This window comes from Lepisosteus oculatus, chromosome 23 (assembly GCF_040954835.1).
Source record: "Lepisosteus oculatus isolate fLepOcu1 chromosome 23, fLepOcu1.hap2, whole genome shotgun sequence".
In the NCBI taxonomy this organism is placed as follows: domain Eukaryota; kingdom Metazoa; phylum Chordata; class Actinopteri; order Semionotiformes; family Lepisosteidae; genus Lepisosteus; species Lepisosteus oculatus.
Genome location: NC_090718.1, coordinates 858225 through 879069, shown reverse-complemented (window position 1 = coordinate 879069; position 20845 = coordinate 858225). Strand labels below are relative to the sequence as shown.

Below are 20845 nucleotides of genomic sequence, written 5' to 3'. Positions count from 1 at the left end.
AAATGGGTTTATTATGGTGACAAAGGCTCTAGAAAGTCCGCATTGCACAGAGGAGACAGCCCGTCCCCTCGGGACGGATTCCACTGCTGTCCCGGGTTTATTGAATACAATCCCGTGCGCACATGCAGGCAGCGCTACAGCAGTGTCCGGGAGGGGGGGAGCGGGTTCGAGGGGCAGGGCCGGGCTCGTCGAGCGCGGAGGGCCCGCCCGGTGGACACGCCCCTCCCCCATAACAGCCCTGATGCACAGCTGGAAAGCGGGGCGGCGGCGGCGGCTGGGTTCGAATCCTGGGGTGCAGTCTGTGTGGAGTTCGCATGGTCCTGCCAGGACAGGAGGAGTGCTGGGACGCGTGGGGTCCAGCCCGGGGAGAGCACAGCCGGGGCGACTAACCGGGACACCTCAGCCTGTCCTCTAGCCCTGCAGCTCGGGGAACCCCAGAATCCGCCTGCAGTGACCAGAGCGCTGTGCAGCCCTCCTGGAACTGGACTGGAGTTCTGACCCGGTCACTGCCCAGAGACAGACAGGAGGAGAGAGAGGGACAGGAGAGTCATGGCAGCGCAGGGGTCACTGGAGGTCACTGGGGGTCACTGGAGGTCAGGGGTCGCTGGGGTCACTGGAGGTCAGGGGTCACTGGAGGTTGCTGGGCTCACAGGGCTTGATCTCGGACACCAGCCGGTGAGGGAAGAGCTTGTACTGCAGCCAGGTGGGCTCTGGGGAGGAGGGCAGGGACAGGGGTCAGTACCGGGGCCCCGGGGACACCCCGACACTGGCGCCCCGCCCCGCCCCGCCCCGCCCCGCCCCTCACCCTGGTAGCAGCCGGGCAGCGGCAGAGTGCCGTCATGGCAGCGCTGGCGGGCCGTGAAGCTGCACTGCCGGCCGGCGTCCCGGCAGTAGAAGGACACCTCGTCTCCGTGCTGGACACCCTCCACCGGGACGTCGTAGGGCCACAGCTTGACCCCCCCCAGCAGGATCCTGCTGCGCTGGACAGGGACTGGACACCGCGCTGGGAGAGAGACTGGACATTACACTGACACCGACCGACTGGACACTACAGCACAGAGACACTGACTGACTGGACACTACAGCACAGAGACACTGACTGACTGTCTGGACACTACAGCACAGAGACACTGACTGACTGACTGACTGGACACTACAGCACAGTGACCCTGACTGACTGACTGGACACTACAGCACAGAGACACTGACTGACTGACTGGACACTACAGCACAGTGACCCTGACTGACTGACTGGACACTACAGCACAGAGACACTGACTGACTGACTGACTGGACACTACAGCACAGTGACCCTGACTGACTGACTGGACACTACAGCACAGAGACACTGACTGACTGACTGGACACTACAGCACAGTGACCCTGACTGACTGACTGGACACTACAGCACAGTGAACCTGACTGACTGACTGGACACTACAGCACAGAGACACTGACTGACTGACTGGACACTACAGCACAGTGACCCTGACTGACTGGACACTACAGCACAGAGACACTGACTGACTGGACACTACAGCACATTGACCCTGACTGACTGACTGGACACTACAGCACAGAGACACTGGCTGACTGGACACTACAGAACAGAGACACTGACTGACTGGACACTACAGCACAGAGACCCTGACTGACTGACTGGACACTACAGCACAGAGACACTGACTGACTGGACACTACAGCACAGAGACACTGACTGACTGACTGGACACTACAGCACAGTGACCCTGACTGACTGGACACTACAGCACAGTGACCCTGACTGACTGACTGACTGGACACTACAGCACAGAGACCCTGACTGACTGACTGGACACTACAGCACAGTGACCCTGACTGACTGACTGGACACTACAGCACAGAGACACTGACTGACTGATGGGACACTGCAGCACAGAGACACTGGCTGGCTCAGGACACTGAGGACTTGAGCTCTGTTTCTCAGAGACAGTGCGAGCTGTGTGCACTAGAGGGCGCTGTGAGAGATGGGCTCACCTCTGCAGAAGGGGGTTGGGCTCCAGGTGCCGTTGGCCAGACAGGTGACGCGGTTGGGGCCGTCCATGAGGAAACCCTTCTTGCACAGGTAGTAGATCACCTCACCCACATCATACTGCTTCCTCTGCACAGCCACCAGGTACCCCTGAGAGATGTCCACTGGAGGGGCACAGTACACCCCTGACACGAAGGAGAGGAGCACACTGAGACTGGACACTACAGCACAGTGACCCTGACTGACCGACTGACACTACAGGACAGTGACCCTGACTGACTGACTGGACACTACAGCACAGTGACCCTGACTGACCGACTGACACTACAGGACAGTGACCCTGACTGACCGACTGACACTACAGCACAGTGACCCTGACTGATGAAGAGCCCTCTATACTGCTCATGTCGCCCCTGATGCTCCTTTAGATTTGCTATCTGGCTGCAGTGACAGGGACTGAGCAGCAGGTGGCAGAGTTCTGCCTCCCGATTCTCTCACTGTGCCCCCGCTCTCTCCTCTGAGTCGGTCTCCCGTTCTGACTGCTCCTCGGCCCGCCTGAGCTCACCGCAGTGCCACCCCGCCGCCGACGCCCTCTCTCACTCTGACACACAGGGGCGTCCTGCTGCCACACTCCGCCGTCCCCACACTCATTCCTCCTGACTCCCACGATGTCAAACCTGACAGAGAGGAGACTGGAGTCACTGGGCTGTGCGTCTGTACTGGTCTAGAGTCACCAGACTGGAGTCACTGGGCTGTGCGTCTGTACTGGTCTAGAGTCACCGGACTGGGGTCACTGGGCTGTGCGTCTGTACTGGTGTAGAGTCACCGGACTGGGGTCACTGGGCTGTGCGTCTGTACTGGTCTAGAGTCACCGGACTGGGGTCACTGGGCTGTGCGTCTGTACTGGTCTAGAGTCACCGGACTGGGGTCACTGGGCTGTGCGTCTGTACTGGTGTAGAGTCACCGGACTGGAGTCACTGGGCTGTGTGTCTGTACTGGTGTAGAGTCACCGGACTGGAGTCGCTGAGTTGTGCGTCTGTACTGGTGTAGAGTCACCGGACTGGAGTCGCTGAGTTGTGCGTCTGTACTGGTGTAGGGTCACCGGACTGGAGTCGCTGGGCTGTGTGTCTGTACTGGTCTAGAGTCACCGGACTGGAGTCGCTGGGCTGTGTGTCTGTACTGGAGTAGAGTCACTGGACTGGAGTCAATGAATGTGTGTCTGTATTGGAGTAGAGTCACTGGACTGGAGTCGCTGGGCTGTGTGTCTGTACTGGAGTAGAGTCACTGGACTGGAGTCGCTGGGCTCTGTGTCTGTACTGGTGTAGAGTCACCGGACTGGAGTCACTGGATTGTGTGTCTGTACTGGTGTAGAGTCACCGGACTGGAGTCGCTGGGCTGTGTGTCTGTACTGGTGTAGAGTCACTGGACTGGAGTCACTGGGCTGTGTGTCTGTACTGGTCTAGAGTCACTGGACTGGAGTCGCTGAGTTGTGTGTCTGTACTGGTGTAGAGTCACCGGACTGGAGTCGCTGAGTTGTGTGTCTGTACTGGTGTGGAGTCACTGGACTGGAGTCACTGGACTGTGTGTCTGTACTGGTCTAGAGTCACTGGACTGGAGTCGCTGGGCTCTGTGTCTGTACTGGTGTAGAGTCACTAGACTGGAGTCACTGGCCTGTATATCTGTACTGGACTGGAGTCACTGGGCTGTGTATCTGTACTGGAGTAGAGTCACTGGACTGGAGTCAATGAATGTGTGTCTGTATTGGAGTAGAGTCACTGGACTGGAGTCGCTGGGCTCTGTGTCTGTACTGGTGTAGAGTCACCGGACTGGAGTCACCAGATTGTGTGTCTGTACTAGTGTAGAGTCACTGGGCTGTGTGTCTGTACTGGTGTAGAGTCACTGGACTGGAGTCGCTGGGCTGTGTATCTGTACTGGTGTGAGATCACTGGACTGCAGTCACTGGGCTGTGGATCAGGACTGGTGTAGAGTCACTGGACTAGAATTAATTTGGATATAGAGCGCCCCCTGCTGACGTACCCTGGGTTGCAGCCATACAGAATGGTTGATCCCACTGTGATTGTGCCCACCAGAGTAAAGCCATTTTCTATTTGTTCTGGCTGGGGGCAAGATGGAGGGGCAACTGTGGTGACTTCTGAGAAAGGAAACAGCATCTTGATTAATAGAGACATGGAAGCACAAATAAAAGTTAACAAGAGAATAAAGTTAACAAGAAAGACCTACAGTCAGACACACTGGCCTACAGTCAGACACACTGGCCTACAGTCGGATACAGAGACCTACAGTTGGACACACTGGCCTACAGTCGGATACAGAGACCTACAGTCAGACACACTGACCTACATTCAGACACAGAGACCTACAGTCAGACACAGTCACCTACAGTCAGATACAGAGACCTACAGTCGGACACACTGACCTACAGTCAGACACAGTCACCTACAGTCAGATACAGAGACCTACAGTCGGACACACTGACCTACATTCAGACACAGAGACCTACATTCAGACACAGAGACCTACAGCCGGACACAGAGACCTACAGTCGGACACACTGACCTACATTCAGACACAGAGACCTACAGTCAGACACACTGGCAGTGACACAGGTACAGGAACATGCACAGAGTCACACTGCAAGCCCAGAGTCCAGAACCCACCGACACAGGTTGGCTCGGGGCCGCTCCAGCTGCGGTCAGCCTGACAGCGCCTGATCAGGATCTCCGAACCGTTGGCCATCCGGAAGCCGGGCAGACAGTGGACCTGCAGCCGGGCAGAGAAGGAGGGAGCGGGGGAGAGCAGGAAGGCCACGGCGTTGGGGAGGTCCAGGGGCCAGGGACAGGAGCGCCCTGAGATGAGACAGAGGTGGGCAAGAGACTCTGAGGTTACTGCGGGCGAGGAGGAGGGCAGAGAGGAACAGGCTCCGACACAGATGGGCCAGACTCTCACCCGGCGCCACGCAGCTCAGACCACAGCTCCCGTTGCACAGACACCGGCGCCTGGCCGGGCAGTCGCCGTCTTGCAGGCAGGACTTCGGACAGCCTCGCCCCTTCTCTGGGGTCCTCTCAGGACACGGTTCTGCCCACTCTCCTGAAAGAGCTCTACATCAGTCACTCTACACCAGTACAGACACACAGCCCAGTGACTCTATTCCAGTACAGACACACAGCCCAGTGACTCTACACCAGTTCAGACACACAGCCCAGTGACTCTACACCAGTACAGGACCACAGCCCAGTCACTCTACTACAGTACAGACACACAGCCCAGTGACTCTACACCAGTTCAGACACACAGCCCAGTGACTCTACACCAGTACAGGACCACAGCCCAGTCACTCTACTCCAGTACAGACACACAGCCCAGTGACTCTACACCAGTACAGACACACAGTCCAGTGACTCCAGTCCAGTGATCTCACAGCAGTACAGACACACATCCCAGTGACTCTACACCAATACTGACACACAGTCCAGTGACTCCAGTCCAAGAATCTCACACCAGTACAGACACAGTCCAGTAACTCTACACCAATAGAGACACACAGTCCAGTGACTCCAGTCCAATAATCTCACACCAGTACAGACACACAGTCCAGTGACTCTACACCAGTACAGATCCACAGCCCAGTGACTCCAGTCCAGTGATCTCACACCAGTACAGATACACAGTCCAGTGACTCTACACCAGTACAGACCCACAGTCCAGTGACTCTACACCAGTACAGACACACAGCCCAGTGACTCCAGTAGTCAGATACTGTTGATGTCACAGTTTATGTGTTTCACGCAGAAAGTCAGCGGGCGCTGATGACGTCACAGCACTGTCGAGAGCAGTGATGTCACACTCACCGATGCCTTCCTATCCTCCAGCACAATCCCTCCAGAAAATACCCCCCCCCCTCGTGAGCGCGCGGTGACCGGCCTCACCTGGCGCCTGGAGGGCGCAGATCCTCATCATCAGCAGCAGCAGCGAGGCGAGGAAGGGCACGGAGCACGAGGGGTCCATGCTGTCCGCTAGGCTGCGGCTGGGTTCTGGGAATGAGCTTGGAGAGGGGCGAGGCGCAGCCCCAACACATCTGCTTCCCATCTGGAGTGGCTGCGATTCTCCACTCCAGGAAAACAACAACAGGAACATTCCAGCTCCCTCACCTTTCACCCAGTTCCAGGAGAACACAGTGCGGCCCCCGGCCACTTTATTAGAGACTGTACCCACATGCACACACACACACACTGGCCACTTTATTAGAGACTGTACCCACATGCACACACACACTGGCCACTTTATTAGAGACTGTACCCACACACACACACACACTGGCCACTTTATTAGAGACTGTACCCACATTCACACACAATGGCCACTTTATTAGAGACTGTACCCACATACACACACTGGCCACTTTATTAGAGACTGTACCCACATACACACACACAGCCACTTTATTAGAGACTGTACCCACATACACACACACACTGGCCACTTTATTAGAGACTGTACCCACATACACACACACACTGGCCACTTTATTAGAGACTGTACCCACACACACACACACAGCCACTTTATTAGAGACTGTACCCACATGCACACACACACACTGGCCACTTTATTAGAGACTGTACCCACATGCACACACACACACACAGCCACTTTATTAGAGACTGTACCCACATACACACACACACAGCCACTTTATTAGAGACTGTACCCACTTACACACACACACAGCCACTTTATTAGAGACTGTACCCACACACACACACACACTGGCCACTTTATTAGAGACTGTACCCACATACACACACACAGCCACTTTATTAGAGACTGTACCCACATGCACACACACACACTGGCCACTTTATTAGAGACTGTACCCACATACACACACACAGCCACTTTATTAGAGACTGTACCCACATGCACACACACACACTGGCCACTTTATTAGAGACTGTACCCACATACACACACACACTGGCCACTTTATTAGAGACTGTACCCACATACACACACACTGGCCACTTTATTAGAGACTGTACCCCACACGCAGCACACAACCACAAACACAGCTCAAACTTCCAGATGAGCAGGGGTGGTGGGGTGTGCTGTGCTTTGTGGCAGGTGTTGTTTCCCATTACCTGGTTTGGACGCAGGAGTGAACCCCAAGGCTGCAGGCCGTGAACTTTCCTCCCCAAGCCACAGTGCTTTGAGGGCTCATGGGAAGTGTAGTTTACTGTAGAACTGGCCCACACTCTCAGGTCACTCCAAACTCCAGCCAAGCAGACAGGCAGCTCACAGCACTGAGATCACACCTACTGTCTGTTTCTCACACTCTCGCACACTCGCACACTCTCTGTCACTCTCACAGACAGGCAGCTCACAGCACTGAGATCACATCTGCTGTTTCTCACACTCTCGCACACTTGCACACACACTCACACACTCTCGCGCACTTTCTTGTCACTCTCACACTCACAGACAGGCAGCTCACAGCACTGAGATCACACCTACTGTCTGTTTCTCACACTCTCGCACACACACTCACACACTCTCGCACACTTTCTGTCACTCTCACAGACAGGCAGCTCACAGGGCTGAGATCGCTTCTCGCACACACACAGACAGAGCTCCCGTGGGGATGAGACGTCGTCTTTGGAAACGGATTCGCTGGCGGAGGATGGGGGAGAAGGCTGGCACACGCACAGGGCGAATAAAGCGTGATCTCTACTGGTGAGAAAGGATAATCCTTTATTTCCGTATTGACAGTCAGATTACATCTCCCACCACCCCTTTGGGTAAAACAGGTGCAGTTGGTGTTCCGCTCATGGGACTTGTAGTTCATTGCCCACAACGCCAGATGTCACAGTAGACTGCTACATGTAATCCGCTTTTTGAAAGCCAGACTACATTACCCACAATTCCTCCAAGGCAGGAAATTCACTGTGATTAACGATGATGGACAAAAGCCCCATGGGAGTTGTGGTTTGCATAACTAGTTCAAAAGTACCGTGCAGTTGTGTTTCAGCTCCTTGCCTCAGTCTGGACTCCATCTCCCACAATCCCTTGGGGGCCAAGAAGTAGCCTCCAAGTGACTGGAGTCAAAACAGGGCATCACCTCCCATGTCATTTTCTAAATCCCAAAAAAGCAAAACTACATCACCAACAATGCACCTCAGGCAGCGGTGTAATCTCCGTGTGGATGATGCCGGCAGTGAACAGGTTCATGGGAAGTGTAGTTTTTTTGTGTTTAAATACAAGGAGGTCGGGAAAATGAGAGAGGGCATTTCTTTCAAAAGTCTCAGAAGAAATGCAAAAAATATCTATATATAATCATGACAACAATAAGAATTAACAATGCTAATAATAACAACAAAAAGGAACAGATAACCATTATTACAAAGGTATTAGAGGGCGGCTTCATGTCTGAGGTAATTCTAACCTGGTGTGTCTTGGCCTCCGGAGAGACAGACACACAGACAAGGAGAGAGACCAGACTAACTCCAGCTCTGACACTCTCCTGTGGCCTGTCTGTGTGTCCTCTGTCCCACTCTGTCTCTGACCCTCTCCTGTGCCCTGTCTGTGTGTCCTCTGTCCCACTCTGTCTCTGACCCTCTCCTGTGGCCTGTCTGTGTGTCCTCTGTCCCACTCTGTCTCTGACCCCATCCTGTGTCCTGTCCGTGAATCCTGTCCCTCTGTCTGTGTCTCCTGTCTCTGTCCCTCTGTCTGTGTGGCCTGTCCTCTGTCCCTCTGTCCCTATGCTCCATCAGACTGCTTGCCATCCCCAATGCCCTCTCGTCACCCCTGCGTCTACTGTCATTCTCTTTCTCTCGTCTCTCCCAAGACCTCTCTCGCCAGCCTGTTCCATCGCTGTGCCCAGCACAGAGACAGACACACACTGAGCTAGGAAACAAAACTTAAGATAACCAATTAAGTGCTTTAACGAGCCCACAGCTAAATTAAAATTACACATTTCTACAAATGACCAAATTAAACCTGACCCCCCCCTCCCCTCCACACAATCTCTCTCCATTGATACAAAATATACAGAATGTTTCCTGGTTAAAAATCACAGCAGGGTCCCATTCTCTCCCTCACTCACACTTCTCACCCCCAATACAAAAATATACAAAAATATTTCCAAAGATTGACTCTGTCCCCTCTCGCTCTTCCCCTACAAAAAATATACAAGATCCTTCTGCAGAGTCTCGTCTCATTCCCCCCCAGAGTCAGACCTCCCCTTCTCCCCCTCCCTCACCTTTCCCCACCTGGCCCCTCCCCTTCACCTGGCCCCTCCCCTTCACCTGGCCCCTCCCCCCGACTCATCCTCCCACTGGTCCCTCCTCCTTGCAGTGGCTCCTCCCCCCATCTCGCCTCCCCCCCTGACCCCTCCCCTCCCAGTGGCTCCTCCTCCCGGTGGCCCCTCCCCTCCCGATGGCCCGTCACCCCCTGGCTCCTCCCACCGGCCCCTCCTCCCCCTGACCCCTCCCCCGGCTCCTCCTCCCAGCCCCTCCCCTCCCGGTGGCCCCTCCCCTGGCTCCTCCTCCAGGCCCCTCCCCTCACAGTGCTCCATGCCGAGTCTCGTATTTGTGCAGGATGTTGCGGCAGCGCCCCAGCTCCTTCCTCATGTCGGCCACCTCCAGCCGCAGCGCCGCGTTCTCGCGCTCCAGGAAGGCCGCGCGCACCGAGATCTGGTTCTCCTTCAGCCTCCGCGCGTCTCGCGACCGCTTGGCCGCCTCGTTGTTCTTGTACCGCCGGCTCCAGTACTTCTCGTCCTGCCGCAGACAGGGGGCGCCGAGCGCGCGTTAGAAAGGGCACCCCGACGTCCCTCCCCCCGCTCCCCCCCAGCCCCCCCCTGCTCGCCCTGAGCACACGCCTCGGTCCTGCGGTGGGCAGTCTGGAGGTGGTGGACAGTCGGATGGACGGTCCAGAGGTGGTGGACAGTCCGGAGGTGGTGGACAGTCATGTGGACAGTTCGGAGGTGGTGGACAGTCCGGAGGTGGTGGACAGTCATGTGGACAGTCCAGAGGGTGGGCAGTCTGGAGGTGGTGGACAGTTGTGTGGACAGTCCAGAGGTGGAGGACAGTCCGGAGAGTGGGCAGTCCGGAGGTGGTGGACAGTCGTGTGGACAGTCCAGAGGGTGGGCAGTCTGGAGGTGGTGGACAGTTGGATGGACAGTCCAGAGGTGGTGAACAGTCATGTGGACAGTCTGGAGGTGGTGGACAGTCTGGAGGGTGGACAGTTGTGTGGACAGTCCAGAGGTGGTGGACAGTCCGGAGAGTGGGCAGTCCGGAGGTGGTGGACAGTCATGTGGACAGTCCGGAGGTGGTGGACAGTCTGGAGTGTGGACAGTCTGGAGGTGGTGGACAGTTGTGTGGACAGTCCAGAGGTAGTGGACAGTCGCATGGACAGTCCAGAGGTGGTGGACAGTCCGGAGGTGGTGGACAGTCATGTGGACAGTTCGGAGGTGGTGGACAGTCATGTGGACAGTCCAGAGGGTGGGCAGTCTGGAGGTGGTGGACAGTCGTGTTGACAGTCCAGAGGTGGAGGACAGTCCGGAGAGTGGGCAGTCCGAAGGTGGTGGACAGTCCGGAGTGTGGACAGTCTGGAGGTGGTGGACAGTCATGTGGACAGTCCGGAGAGTGGGCAGTCCGGAGGTGGTGAACAGTCATGTGGACAGTCTGGAGGTGGTGGACAGTCTGGAGGGTGGATAGTTGTGTGGACAGTCCAGAGGTGGTGGACAGTCCGGAGAGTGGGCAGTCCGAAGGTGGTGGACAGTCACGTGGACAGTCCAGAGGTGGTGGACAGTCTGGAGTGTGGACAGTCTGGAGGTGGTGGACAGTTGTGTGGACAGTCCAGAGGTAGTGGACAGTCGCATGGACAGTCCAGAGGTGGTGGACAGCAGCTGAAAAATTTACCTTCTGCTCGTCGGGCACGAGCATCTTCCTGGCCTTCTTGATCATGGGCTGTGGCTTCAGCTCCTCATCGCTGAAGCGATGTCGCCGAGGGTCGAAGGCCTCCTGGCCCGGCACGCTGGACAGCGCCACGTCCGCCGGGTCGGGGTCAAAGTTCACCAGCACCTCACTGCCCCCGCCACCGCTGGGGTCGTGAGTCGGGGGACAGGCTGAGGAGGAGGAGGGGTCAGGAGGAGACGCCTGACCACCTGAAACAGAGGGAGGAGTCAGGGATACAGAGACACTGACTGACTGGACACTACAGCACAGAGACACTGACTGACTGACTGACTGACTGACTGGACACTACAGCACAGAGACACTGACTGACTGGACACTACAGCACAGAGACACTGACTGACTGACTGGACACTACAGCACAGTGACCCTGACTGACTGGACACTACAGCACAGTGATACTGACTGACTGGACACTACAGCACACAGACACTGACTGACTGACTGGACACTACAGCACAGAGACGCTGACTGACTGACTGGACACTACAGCACAGAGACCCTGACTGACTGGACACTACAGCACAGTGACCCTGACTGACTGACTGGACACTACAGCACAGAGACACTGACTGACTGACTGGACACTACAGCACAGAGACACTGACTGACTGGACACTACAGCACAGTGACCCTGACTGACTGACTGGACACTACAGCACAGAGACACTGACTGACTGGACACTACAGCACAGTGACCCTGACTGACTGACTGGACACTACAGCACAGAGACACTGACTGACTGACTGGACACTACAGCACAGAGACACTGACCGACTGGACACTACAGCACAGAGACCCTGACTGACTGACTGGACACTACAGCACAGTGACACTGACTGACTGGACACTACACCACAGAGACCCTGACTGACTGACTGTAGAGTCTTTCCTCTGAGGCCGAGACGCGACCTCTGGACAGCGGCCCAGGCCCAGGCCACCACACGTGGCTGCCTGTTCCACACTCCCACCGCCCTCAGCGTACAGATGCGAGTGAGAGTGAGGCTGTGAGCTCCAGGAGCCGCAGGCAGAGCTGCTGGAGCCCGCTATTATTAATAAGAGTACAAACATGCTGACACTGAACACACTCTGTATGTCTAACACTGCTGTTAGACACTCCTGTCGCTGCTCTGGCAGCTCTGCAGTGTGTGTGCTAAACCAGGACATCACACCCTGCAGCTCTCTCTCTCTCTCTCTCTCTCTCTCTCTCTCCTGCTTCAACACGTGAACTGCACATGTCCCAACTGTGTGAGAGAGCAGACTTAACAGCACCCAATCACAGAAGAACACTGCCTCTCTCTCCACCTCAATACACACGGCTGTCCAGCACTTCTGTATTAACCCCTCTCTCTCTCTCAGTGCAGTGTTCATGTACTGGAGTGTCCAGTCAGTGTGTCTGTATTAACCCCTCTCTCTCAGTGCAGTGTTCATGTACTGGAGTGTCCAGTCAGTGTGTCTGTATGAACCCCTCTCTCTCAGTGCAGTGTTCATGTACTGGAGTGTCCAGTCAGTGTGTCTGTATGAACCCCTCTCTCTCTCAGTGCAGTGTTCATGTACTGGAGTGTCCAGTCAGTGTGTCTGTATTAACCCCTCTCTCTCTCAGTGCAGTGTTCATGTACTGGAGTGTCCAGTCAGTGTGTCTGTATTAACCCCTCTCTCTCTCAGTGCAGTGTTCATGTACTGGAGTGTCCAGTCAGTCAGTGTCTCTGTGCTGTAGTGTCCAGTCAGTCAGTCAGTGTCTCTGTGCTGTAGTGTCCAGTCAGTCAGTCAGGGTCTCTGTGCTGTAGTGTCCAGTCAGTCAGTCAGGGTCACTGTGCTGTAGTGTCCAGTCAGTCAGTCAGGGTCTCTGTGCTGTAGTGTTCAGTCAGTCAGTCAGTGTCTCTGTGCTGTAGTGTCCAGTCAGTCAGTCAGTGTCTCTGTGCTGTAGTGTCCAGTCAGTCAGTCAGGGTCTCTGTGCTGTAGTGTCCAGTCAGTCAGTCAGGGTCACTGTCCTGTAGTGTCCAGTCAGTCAGTCAGTGTCTCTGTGCTGTAGTGTCCAGTCAGTCAGTCAGTCAGGGTCACTGTGCTGTAGTGTCCAGTCAGTCAGTCAGTGGATGGGACTCTGCAGGGGAGTTCTCTCAGGACAGAAGAGGAGATGGGCTCTGTACACAAAGAGCTGTGGGTGTCTGGAACAGACCGCACACCCACCTGAGTGACCGGTCCCCCGCAGACACTCCCCTCCCATCATGCCCTGCTGTGGCGGGAGCGGCGTGGCGGCGGGTGGCGGGGTGTCCATGGCGATGATGAGCGAGGAGGAGGAAGAGGAGGAGGAGGAGGAGGAGGAGGAGGAGGGCGGGGGCGAGCTCTGGCCGGGCGCGGCGGACGGCGGGCTGTGCGCGGGGCCCGGGGGGGTAGCGCCGTGAAGGCAGCCCATGCCGTTCTCGGTCAGGAACTCCTCCAGGTCCATGTACTGCAGCTGGAACAGGCCGCCGTCGCAGGGCAGCGTGCGCTCCCACAGCAGGGGCCCCAGGAACGCCGACTGCGCCGCGGGGCGCGCCGCCCCCGCCCCCGCGGAGGGGTCATCATCCGAGTCTGCCGGCTTCTCCTTCTCTGCAGGAGGTAGAGGGTGATACAGGGTGAGCACTGAGAGTCTGACTGCACTGTCACACCTGGAGCGGATCAGACTGCTGCGCACTGGGAGTCTGACAGCATTGTCACACCTGGAGCGGATCAGACTGCTGCACACTGAGAGTCTGACTGCACTGTCACACCTGGAGCGGATCAGACTGCTGCACACTGAGAGTCTGACTGCACTGTCACACCTGGAGCGGATCAGACTGCTGCACACTGGGAGTCTGACTGCACTGTCACACCTGGAGCGGATCAGACTGCTGCGCACTGAGAGTCTGACTGCACTGTCACACCTGGAGCGGATCAGACTGCTGCACACTGAGAGTCTGACTGCACTGTCACACCTGGAGCGGATCAGACTGCTGCACACTGGGAGTCTGACAGCATTGTCACACCTGGAGCGGATCAGACTGCTGCGCACTGAGAGTCTGACTGCACTGTCACACCTGGAGCGGATCAGACTGCTGCGCACTGAGAGTCTGACTGCACTGTCACACCTGGAGCGGATCAGACTGCTGCGCACTGGGAGTCTGACAGCACTGTCACACCTGGAGCGGATCAGACTGCTGCGCACTGGGAGTCTGACTGACTGCACTGTCACACCTGGAGCGGATCAGACTGCTGCACACTGGGAGTCTGACAGCACTGTCACACCTGGAGCGGATCAGACTGCTGCACACTGGGAGTCTGACAGCACTGTCACACCTGGAGCGGATCAGACTGCTGCGCACTGGGAGTCTGACTGACTGCACTGTCACACCTGGAGCGGATCTGACTGCTGCGCACTGGGAGTCTGACTGACTGCACTGTCACACCTGGAGCGGATCAGTCTGCTGCGCACTGGGAGTCTGACTGCACTGTCACACCTGGAGAGGATCAGACTGCTGCACACTGGGAGTCTGACTGCACTGTCACACCTGGAGCGGATCAGACTGCTGCACACTGGGAGTCTGACAGCATTGTCACACCTGGAGCGGATCAGACTGCTGCACACTGGGAGTCTGACTGACAGCACTGTCACACCTGGAGTGGATCAGTCTGCTGCGCACTGGGAGTCTGACTGCACTGTCACACCTGGAGAGGATCAGACTGCTGCACACTGGGAGTCTGACTGCACTGTCACACCTGGAGCGGATCAGACTGCTGCACACTGGGAGTCTGACAGCATTGTCACACCTGGAGCGGATCAGACTGCTGCGCACTGGGAGTCTGACTGACTGCACTGTCACACCTGGAGCGGATCTGACTGCTGCGCACTGGGAGTCTGACTGACTGCACTGTCACACCTGGAGCGGATCAGACTGCTGCGCACTGGGAGTCTGACAGCATTGTCACACCTGGAGCGGATCAGACTGCTGCACACTGGGAGTCTGACAGCATTGTCACACCTGGAGCGGATCAGACTGCTGCACACTGGGAGTCTGACTGACAGCACTGTCACACCTGGAGCGGATCAGTCTGCTGCGCACTGGGAGTCTGACTGCACTGTCACACCTGGAGAGGATCAGACTGCTGCGCACTGGGAGTCTGACAGCACTCTCACACCTGGAGCGGATCAGACTGCTGGACACTGGGAGTCTGACTGCCTGCACTGTCACACCTGGAGCGGATCAGACTGCTGGACACTGGGAGTCTGACTGACTGCACTGTCACACCTGGAGCGGATCAGACTTGAGGACATATCTGACCTTCGCAAAGGCAGAATCATTCTAATTCATACAGCCTGCATGTTTTTGTCAGCTAATACTAAGCAGTTTGTTCTTTTACCACTTTCTTACAGAGCAAAGGACAAAACAAAACACCAGCACAAGCTAAGGCAGAGTGGGGCACACACACACGCACAAACACACACACACAGGCAGAGTGAGGCGCACACACACACACAAACACACACACACAGGCAGAGTGAGGCGCACACACACACACAGGCAGAGTGAGGCGCACACACACACACGCACAAACACACAGTGAGGGTCACGCACACACACAGCCAGAGTGAGACGCGCTCCCGTGCGCGCACACGCACACACACAGGCAGAGTGAGACGCGCACGCACACACACTCACAGGCAGAGTGAGGGTCACACACACAGGCAGAGTGAGGCTGTGAACAAGACAGACTCATACTGCACAGACACGCTTTAAAAATTCATCCCCAGGAGCACTGACACACACTCTCTCTAACAGACACACTGACACACACACTCTCTAACAGACACACTGACACACACACACTCTCTGACAGGCACACTGACACACACACACTGACACACACACACTCTCTGACAGACACACTGACACACACACTCTCTAACAGACACACTGACACACACACTCTCTAACAGACACACTGACACACTCACTCTCTGACACACACGCACTGACACACACATTCTGACAGACACACACACAGACACACTCGCACTGACACACTCGCACTGAGACACACACTCTCTCTGACAGACACTGACACACACACACACTCTCTAACAGACACTGACACACACACTCTCTGACAGACACACTGACACACACACTCTCTAACAGACACACTGACACACACACACTCTCTGACAGGCACTGACACACACATTCTGACAGACACACACACTCTCTCTAACAGACACACTGACACACACACACACTGACACACACACTCTCTGACAGGCACACACTCACTCTCTGACAGGCACACACTCTCTCTGACAGACACACCGACACACACACTCTCTGACAGACACCGACACACACACACACTCTCTGACACTGACACACACACTCTCTGACAGGCACACACACAGACACACACTCACTCTCTGACACACACGCACACACACACTCTCTCTGACAGACACACACTGACACACACACTCTCTCTGACAGACACACACACAGACACATTCTCTCTATGACAGACACACACTGACACACACACCTGAGCAGGATGGCTGCTCACCACACTGACCCGCCTGTGTCCCTCTGGGTCCGGCCAGACCACCCCAGAGAGACCCCTGGAGCGGCCGGGACAGCCCCCTCGGGCCCGAACCCACCTTTGGCGTCCCCGCCCGCCCTGGGCCGCGGCTCGGCCTTCAGGGGCAGCTGCAGCAGGGACTTGAAGTGCGGGTCCGGCGGGACCAGCTGCGGAGCGGGCCTGGCCATGCGGGTGAGTGTGTCAGCGAGCCGCGGGCATGCAGCGGCACGGACGCGCGGGTCGTGGCGGCCGCCCACTCTGCAGCTCGCCGTGGGCGGGGGGGCTCGGTTCCGGGCAGCCCAGCGGGTCGAGTCTTGCTCGTTTCGCTTTGGGGTTCGGTGCCGGTGCCGGTGCGCGCTCTCCGCCTCTCGCTCAGGTCAACAAAGTTCGCTGTGCGGGTCCGGGTCCGAGCCGAGCCGGTTTTATTCCTTTGCAATCGGAACCGCTCCTCTCCGGTCGCTCCAGCAGCGTGTCGGATCCGTGCGTGGATGCAGACCCACTCGAGGCTTGTCCTCGCAGCAGAGAGGGGGGAGCCCCGCTTCTCTCGCGCTGGAGACACACGGACCCCCTCGCCTGGCAGGCGCGCGAGTCCACGGGACTGCGAGAGCGATCTCGAGACGGGAGAGTCAGCTGGAACGAACACGGGCCGCGGCGGTGACGTCAGCGCTCACGGGCCGCTCCGGGGCCCCGCCCCGCCCCCGGACACGCCCCCCAACCCCGCCCCCTCCCCGCTCGGACCTGCGGCCCGCTCGCGCAGAGGCGCCCCGGGACCCCGCGGGTCTGCAGCGACCGCCGACACCCCGAGAGGGGGAGAGCCCCCCCCTCCAGCACCCCCCTTCAAAACACAGGGCCCCGGCTTGGCGAGCGCGCAGCAAGAACACGCCCCCCCCCCCCCGCGCCGAGCCAACGTCACCGCCCGAGTCCCGCCCAGCCGCTGCGCGCGGCGTTAACCCTTGACTGGCCACGTGCTCCCGCAGCCGGCTCGTGCGTGTCGGAACACGTGGTTCCGCCCGGCCCGAGATCCAGGCCAGCTGCACGAGCACGGGGGTGTGCGATAATAATAATAATAATAATAATGTTTTTATTCGGAATCTGTCAATTATTTTGGCGAAATCCGTAAAGGCGATGGTCTAACTGCTCCCCCTGTTCTTGCTGTTCAAGCTGAATTCATTTTGATTCCATCTCTATGGGGAATTAAAGGAATGGAAAGGCGAGACCTACACTGGGAATCTGTCAAAAGCCTAATTTTCAGCTTTTATCGTCGTGAATTCCTCCGGCTGTGAGGTGTGTCTGTTTCTGTATCTGTTTCAATATTCTGTCTCCTTTTTTTTCTGATGTGTAAACACTTAAAAAAAACAAATAATAATGATAATAATAAGTAGACACGGCTATGATCAAATCACACGTGATTAATGCTTTATGGCATTACACACTCACAAGAGCCTGCTCTGATCGATTACTATAAAGTCTCATACTTCTATCGTACTGTAGATCATTTTGTATACATTTTATATTATTATATGATAGAATTATATTCATTATATATTATTCTAGTTAACAGGACTGAAGGACTGTAGCTCCTATTGTAACAGGACTGTTCTACTGCACTGGGACTGTAGCTCCTATTGTAACAGACTGTTCTACTGTACTGGGACTGTAGCTCCTATTGTAACACGACTGTTCTTCTGTACTGGGACTGTAGCTCCTATTGTAACAGACTGTTCTACTGTACTGGGACTGTAGCTCCTATTGTAACACGACTGTTCTACTGTACTGGGACTGTGGCTCCTATTGTAACAGACTGGTCTACTCAACTGGGACTGTGGCTCCTATTGTAACAGACTGTTCTACTGCACTGGGACTGTAGCTCCTATTGTAACAGGACTGTTCTACTGCACTGGGACTGTAGCTCCTATTGTAACAGACTGTTCTACTGCACTGGGACTGTAGCTCCTATTGTAACAGACTGTTCTACTGCACTGGGACTGTAGCTCCTATTGTAACAGACTGGCTACTGCACTGGGACTGTAGCTCCTATTGTAACAGACTGTTCTACTGCACTGGGACTGTAGCTCCTATTGTAAAGGGATTGTCCTACTGTACTGGGACTTGACTGACTGTATTGTCTAAATATAATCGATTGTTATTTGACTCTTGAACACTGAGCACTGTGCTGATTCAGGAGACCCGAATTGCATGTTGTGTGCTGTTGTACTCGCCTCCACAGTGCTCTGTATACGGCTCGATCTCTGTGATCTCGGCGGTTATTATCTGCGAACATGCGCCTCAGGCTCAGAAGGAATGGAGTAGGAATGGAAGAAGGAGCGTTATATCGACGGCATTAATCACATTCCCAGCCTCCGAGTCCGGCACTCGCCTTTAATCCGCTGAAAACGTGAGCGGGAGTGTTGTCGGCCGACAGAGACGATCTCCTTTAAGACTGAGCGCCCCCACCCCCGGCCACGCGCACATGGCCCCGGCACGCGCGGGAGCAGCCCATCGGCCCGCCGCCCTCGCTCCGATTGGGCAAAAGTAGGTCAGGCCCCTCCCGCGGCGCCCTCCGATTGGACAAAACTAGGTCAACGGCCCCGCCCCCGCCGTACCCCATGCCCGGGCCGCGTGAGGCCGGCGGTGCGAGCGTGTGAAGGGACCGTGGATCAGACACGCGAACAAATCGACACGCAGCGCTCGGCCGCTCGCAGGCAGGCAGAAACAAGGCGAAGTGCACGCAATACACACTGCACTCACAAACAACACACTACACGCACAGACACAACACACTGCACTCACAAATACAACACACTGCACTCACAAATACAACACACTGCACTCACAAACACACACTGCACTCACAAACACAACACAATGCACTCAAATACACACTGCACTCACAAACACACACTGCACTCACAAACACAACACAATGCACTCAAATACACACTGCACTCACAAACACAACACACTCAAATACAACACACTGCACTCACAAATACACACTGCACTCACAAACACAACATACTGCACACAAATACACACTGCACACACAATCACAACACACTGCACTCACAAACACAATATCACACAAATACACTCTGCACACACACACTGCACTAACAAATACACACTGCACACAAAAACCACACGCACAAACACAGCATACTCTGCACACACAGATACAATACCACACGCACAAATACAACACACTCTGCACACATAAAATACAACACAAGTCCACAGACACAGTGCACCTGAAACCACACAACTACATCTCGAGTGGAAGCTGTGGAAGGCGCTGCGAGTTCATTCGCAGGATCCGCGCTCGGTGGAAGAGCAGAGCCTGGTCTCTCAGCGCCCCCTTCTGGTCTCTGACTGTCACTGCAGGCTGGCCAGGAACACGACCAGGACTGGACACCCTGCAGACACACACTGACCCCTCCAGGACCTGGACTGGACACCCTGCAGACACACACTGACCCCTCCAGGACCAGGACTGGACAGCCCTGCTGCAGACACACACTGACCCCTCCAGGACCAGGACTGGACAGCCCTGCTGCAGACACACTGACCCCTCCAGGACCAGGACTGGACAGCCCTGCTGCAGACACACACTGACCCCTCCAGGACCTGGACTGGACAGCCTGCAGACACACCCTGACCCCTCCAGGACCGGGACTGGACAGCCCTGCTGCAGACACACACTGACCCCTCCAGGACCAGGACTGGACAGCCCTGCTGAAGACACACTGACCCCTCCAGGACCAGGACTGGACAGCCCTGCTGCAGACACACACTGACCCCTCGAGGACTGGACAGCCCTGCTGCAGACACACACTGACCCCTCGAGGACTGGACAGCCCTGCTGCAGACACACTGACCCCTCCAGGACCAGGACTGGACAGCCCTGCTGCAGACACACACTGACCCCTCCAGGACCAGGACTGGACAGCCCTGCTGCAGACACACACTGACCCCTCCAGGACCAGGACTGGACAGCCCTGCTGCAGACACACACTGACCCCTCCAGGACCAGGACTGGACAGCCCTGCTGCAGACACACACTGACCCCTCCAGGTCTGGACAGTCCTGCTGCAGACACACACTGACCCCTCCAGGTCTGGACAGTCCTGCTGCAGACACACACTGACCCCTCCAGGTCTGGACAGTCCTGCTGCAGGCACTTAGTCGATGCGATTAGGCCATTTAGAGGCAAAATACAAATACAGGCCGTTTCAGAAACCTTTTCTGAGGAGCCCAACTATTTTA

At 56.1% G+C, this 20845-nt stretch overlaps 3 protein-coding genes across 4 annotated transcripts in view; 1 reads left to right on the top strand and 2 right to left on the bottom strand.

The window, feature by feature from the left end:
* Nucleotides 1–20845, top strand: part of LOC138224561 (uncharacterized) — a 277799-nt gene that overhangs the window by 162310 nt on the left and 94644 nt on the right. The window lies entirely within an intron of this gene.
* On the bottom strand, nucleotides 43–6119 carry ntd5 (ntl-dependent gene 5). The gene is made up of 8 exons (XM_069182875.1): nucleotides 5959–6119; nucleotides 4979–5119; nucleotides 4690–4878; nucleotides 4049–4163; nucleotides 2612–2688; nucleotides 2017–2196; nucleotides 806–1003; nucleotides 43–710 (listed from the first exon to the last, which is right to left on the bottom strand). Exons 1-8 carry the CDS (start codon nucleotides 6116–6118, stop codon nucleotides 628–630), a joined length of 1143 nt encoding a protein of 380 aa, XP_069038976.1. The 5' UTR covers nucleotide 6119; the 3' UTR covers nucleotides 43–627.
* Nucleotides 7761–17387, bottom strand: dbpb (D site albumin promoter binding protein b). Its single transcript, XM_069182876.1, has 4 exons — nucleotides 16662–17387; nucleotides 13190–13591; nucleotides 10948–11192; nucleotides 7761–9804 (listed from the first exon to the last, which is right to left on the bottom strand). The coding sequence occupies exons 1-4, from the start codon at nucleotides 16768–16770 to the stop codon at nucleotides 9589–9591; spliced, it is 972 nt and encodes a 323-aa protein (XP_069038977.1). The 5' UTR covers nucleotides 16771–17387; the 3' UTR covers nucleotides 7761–9588.

Bases quoted from the DNA above. Each gene is read 5' to 3' on its own strand.
- dbpb (XM_069182876.1), bottom strand. From the start codon at position 16,770: ATGGCCAGGCCCGCTCCGCAGCTGGTCCCGCCGGACCCGCACTTCAAG. The intron at 13,592-16,661 runs GTGGGTTCGGGC...TACCTCCTGCAG, and splicing joins GGCGGGCGGGGACGCCAAAG to AGAAGGAGAAGCCGGCAGAC. The intron at 9,805-10,947 runs GTAAATTTTTCA...TGTCTGCGGCAG, and splicing joins TCGTGCCCGACGAGCAGAAG to GACGAGAAGTACTGGAGCCG.
- ntd5 (XM_069182875.1), bottom strand. From the start codon at position 6,118: ATGGGAAGCAGATGTGTTGGGGCTGCGCCTCGCCCCTCTCCAAGCTCA. The intron at 4,879-4,978 runs GTGAGAGTCTGG...GTCTCATCTCAG, and splicing joins TCTGAGCTGCGTGGCGCCGG to GGCGCTCCTGTCCCTGGCCC. The intron at 2,197-2,611 runs GTGAGAGAGGGC...CCTTCGTGTCAG, and splicing joins GGACGCCCCTGTGTGTCAGA to GGGTGTACTGTGCCCCTCCA.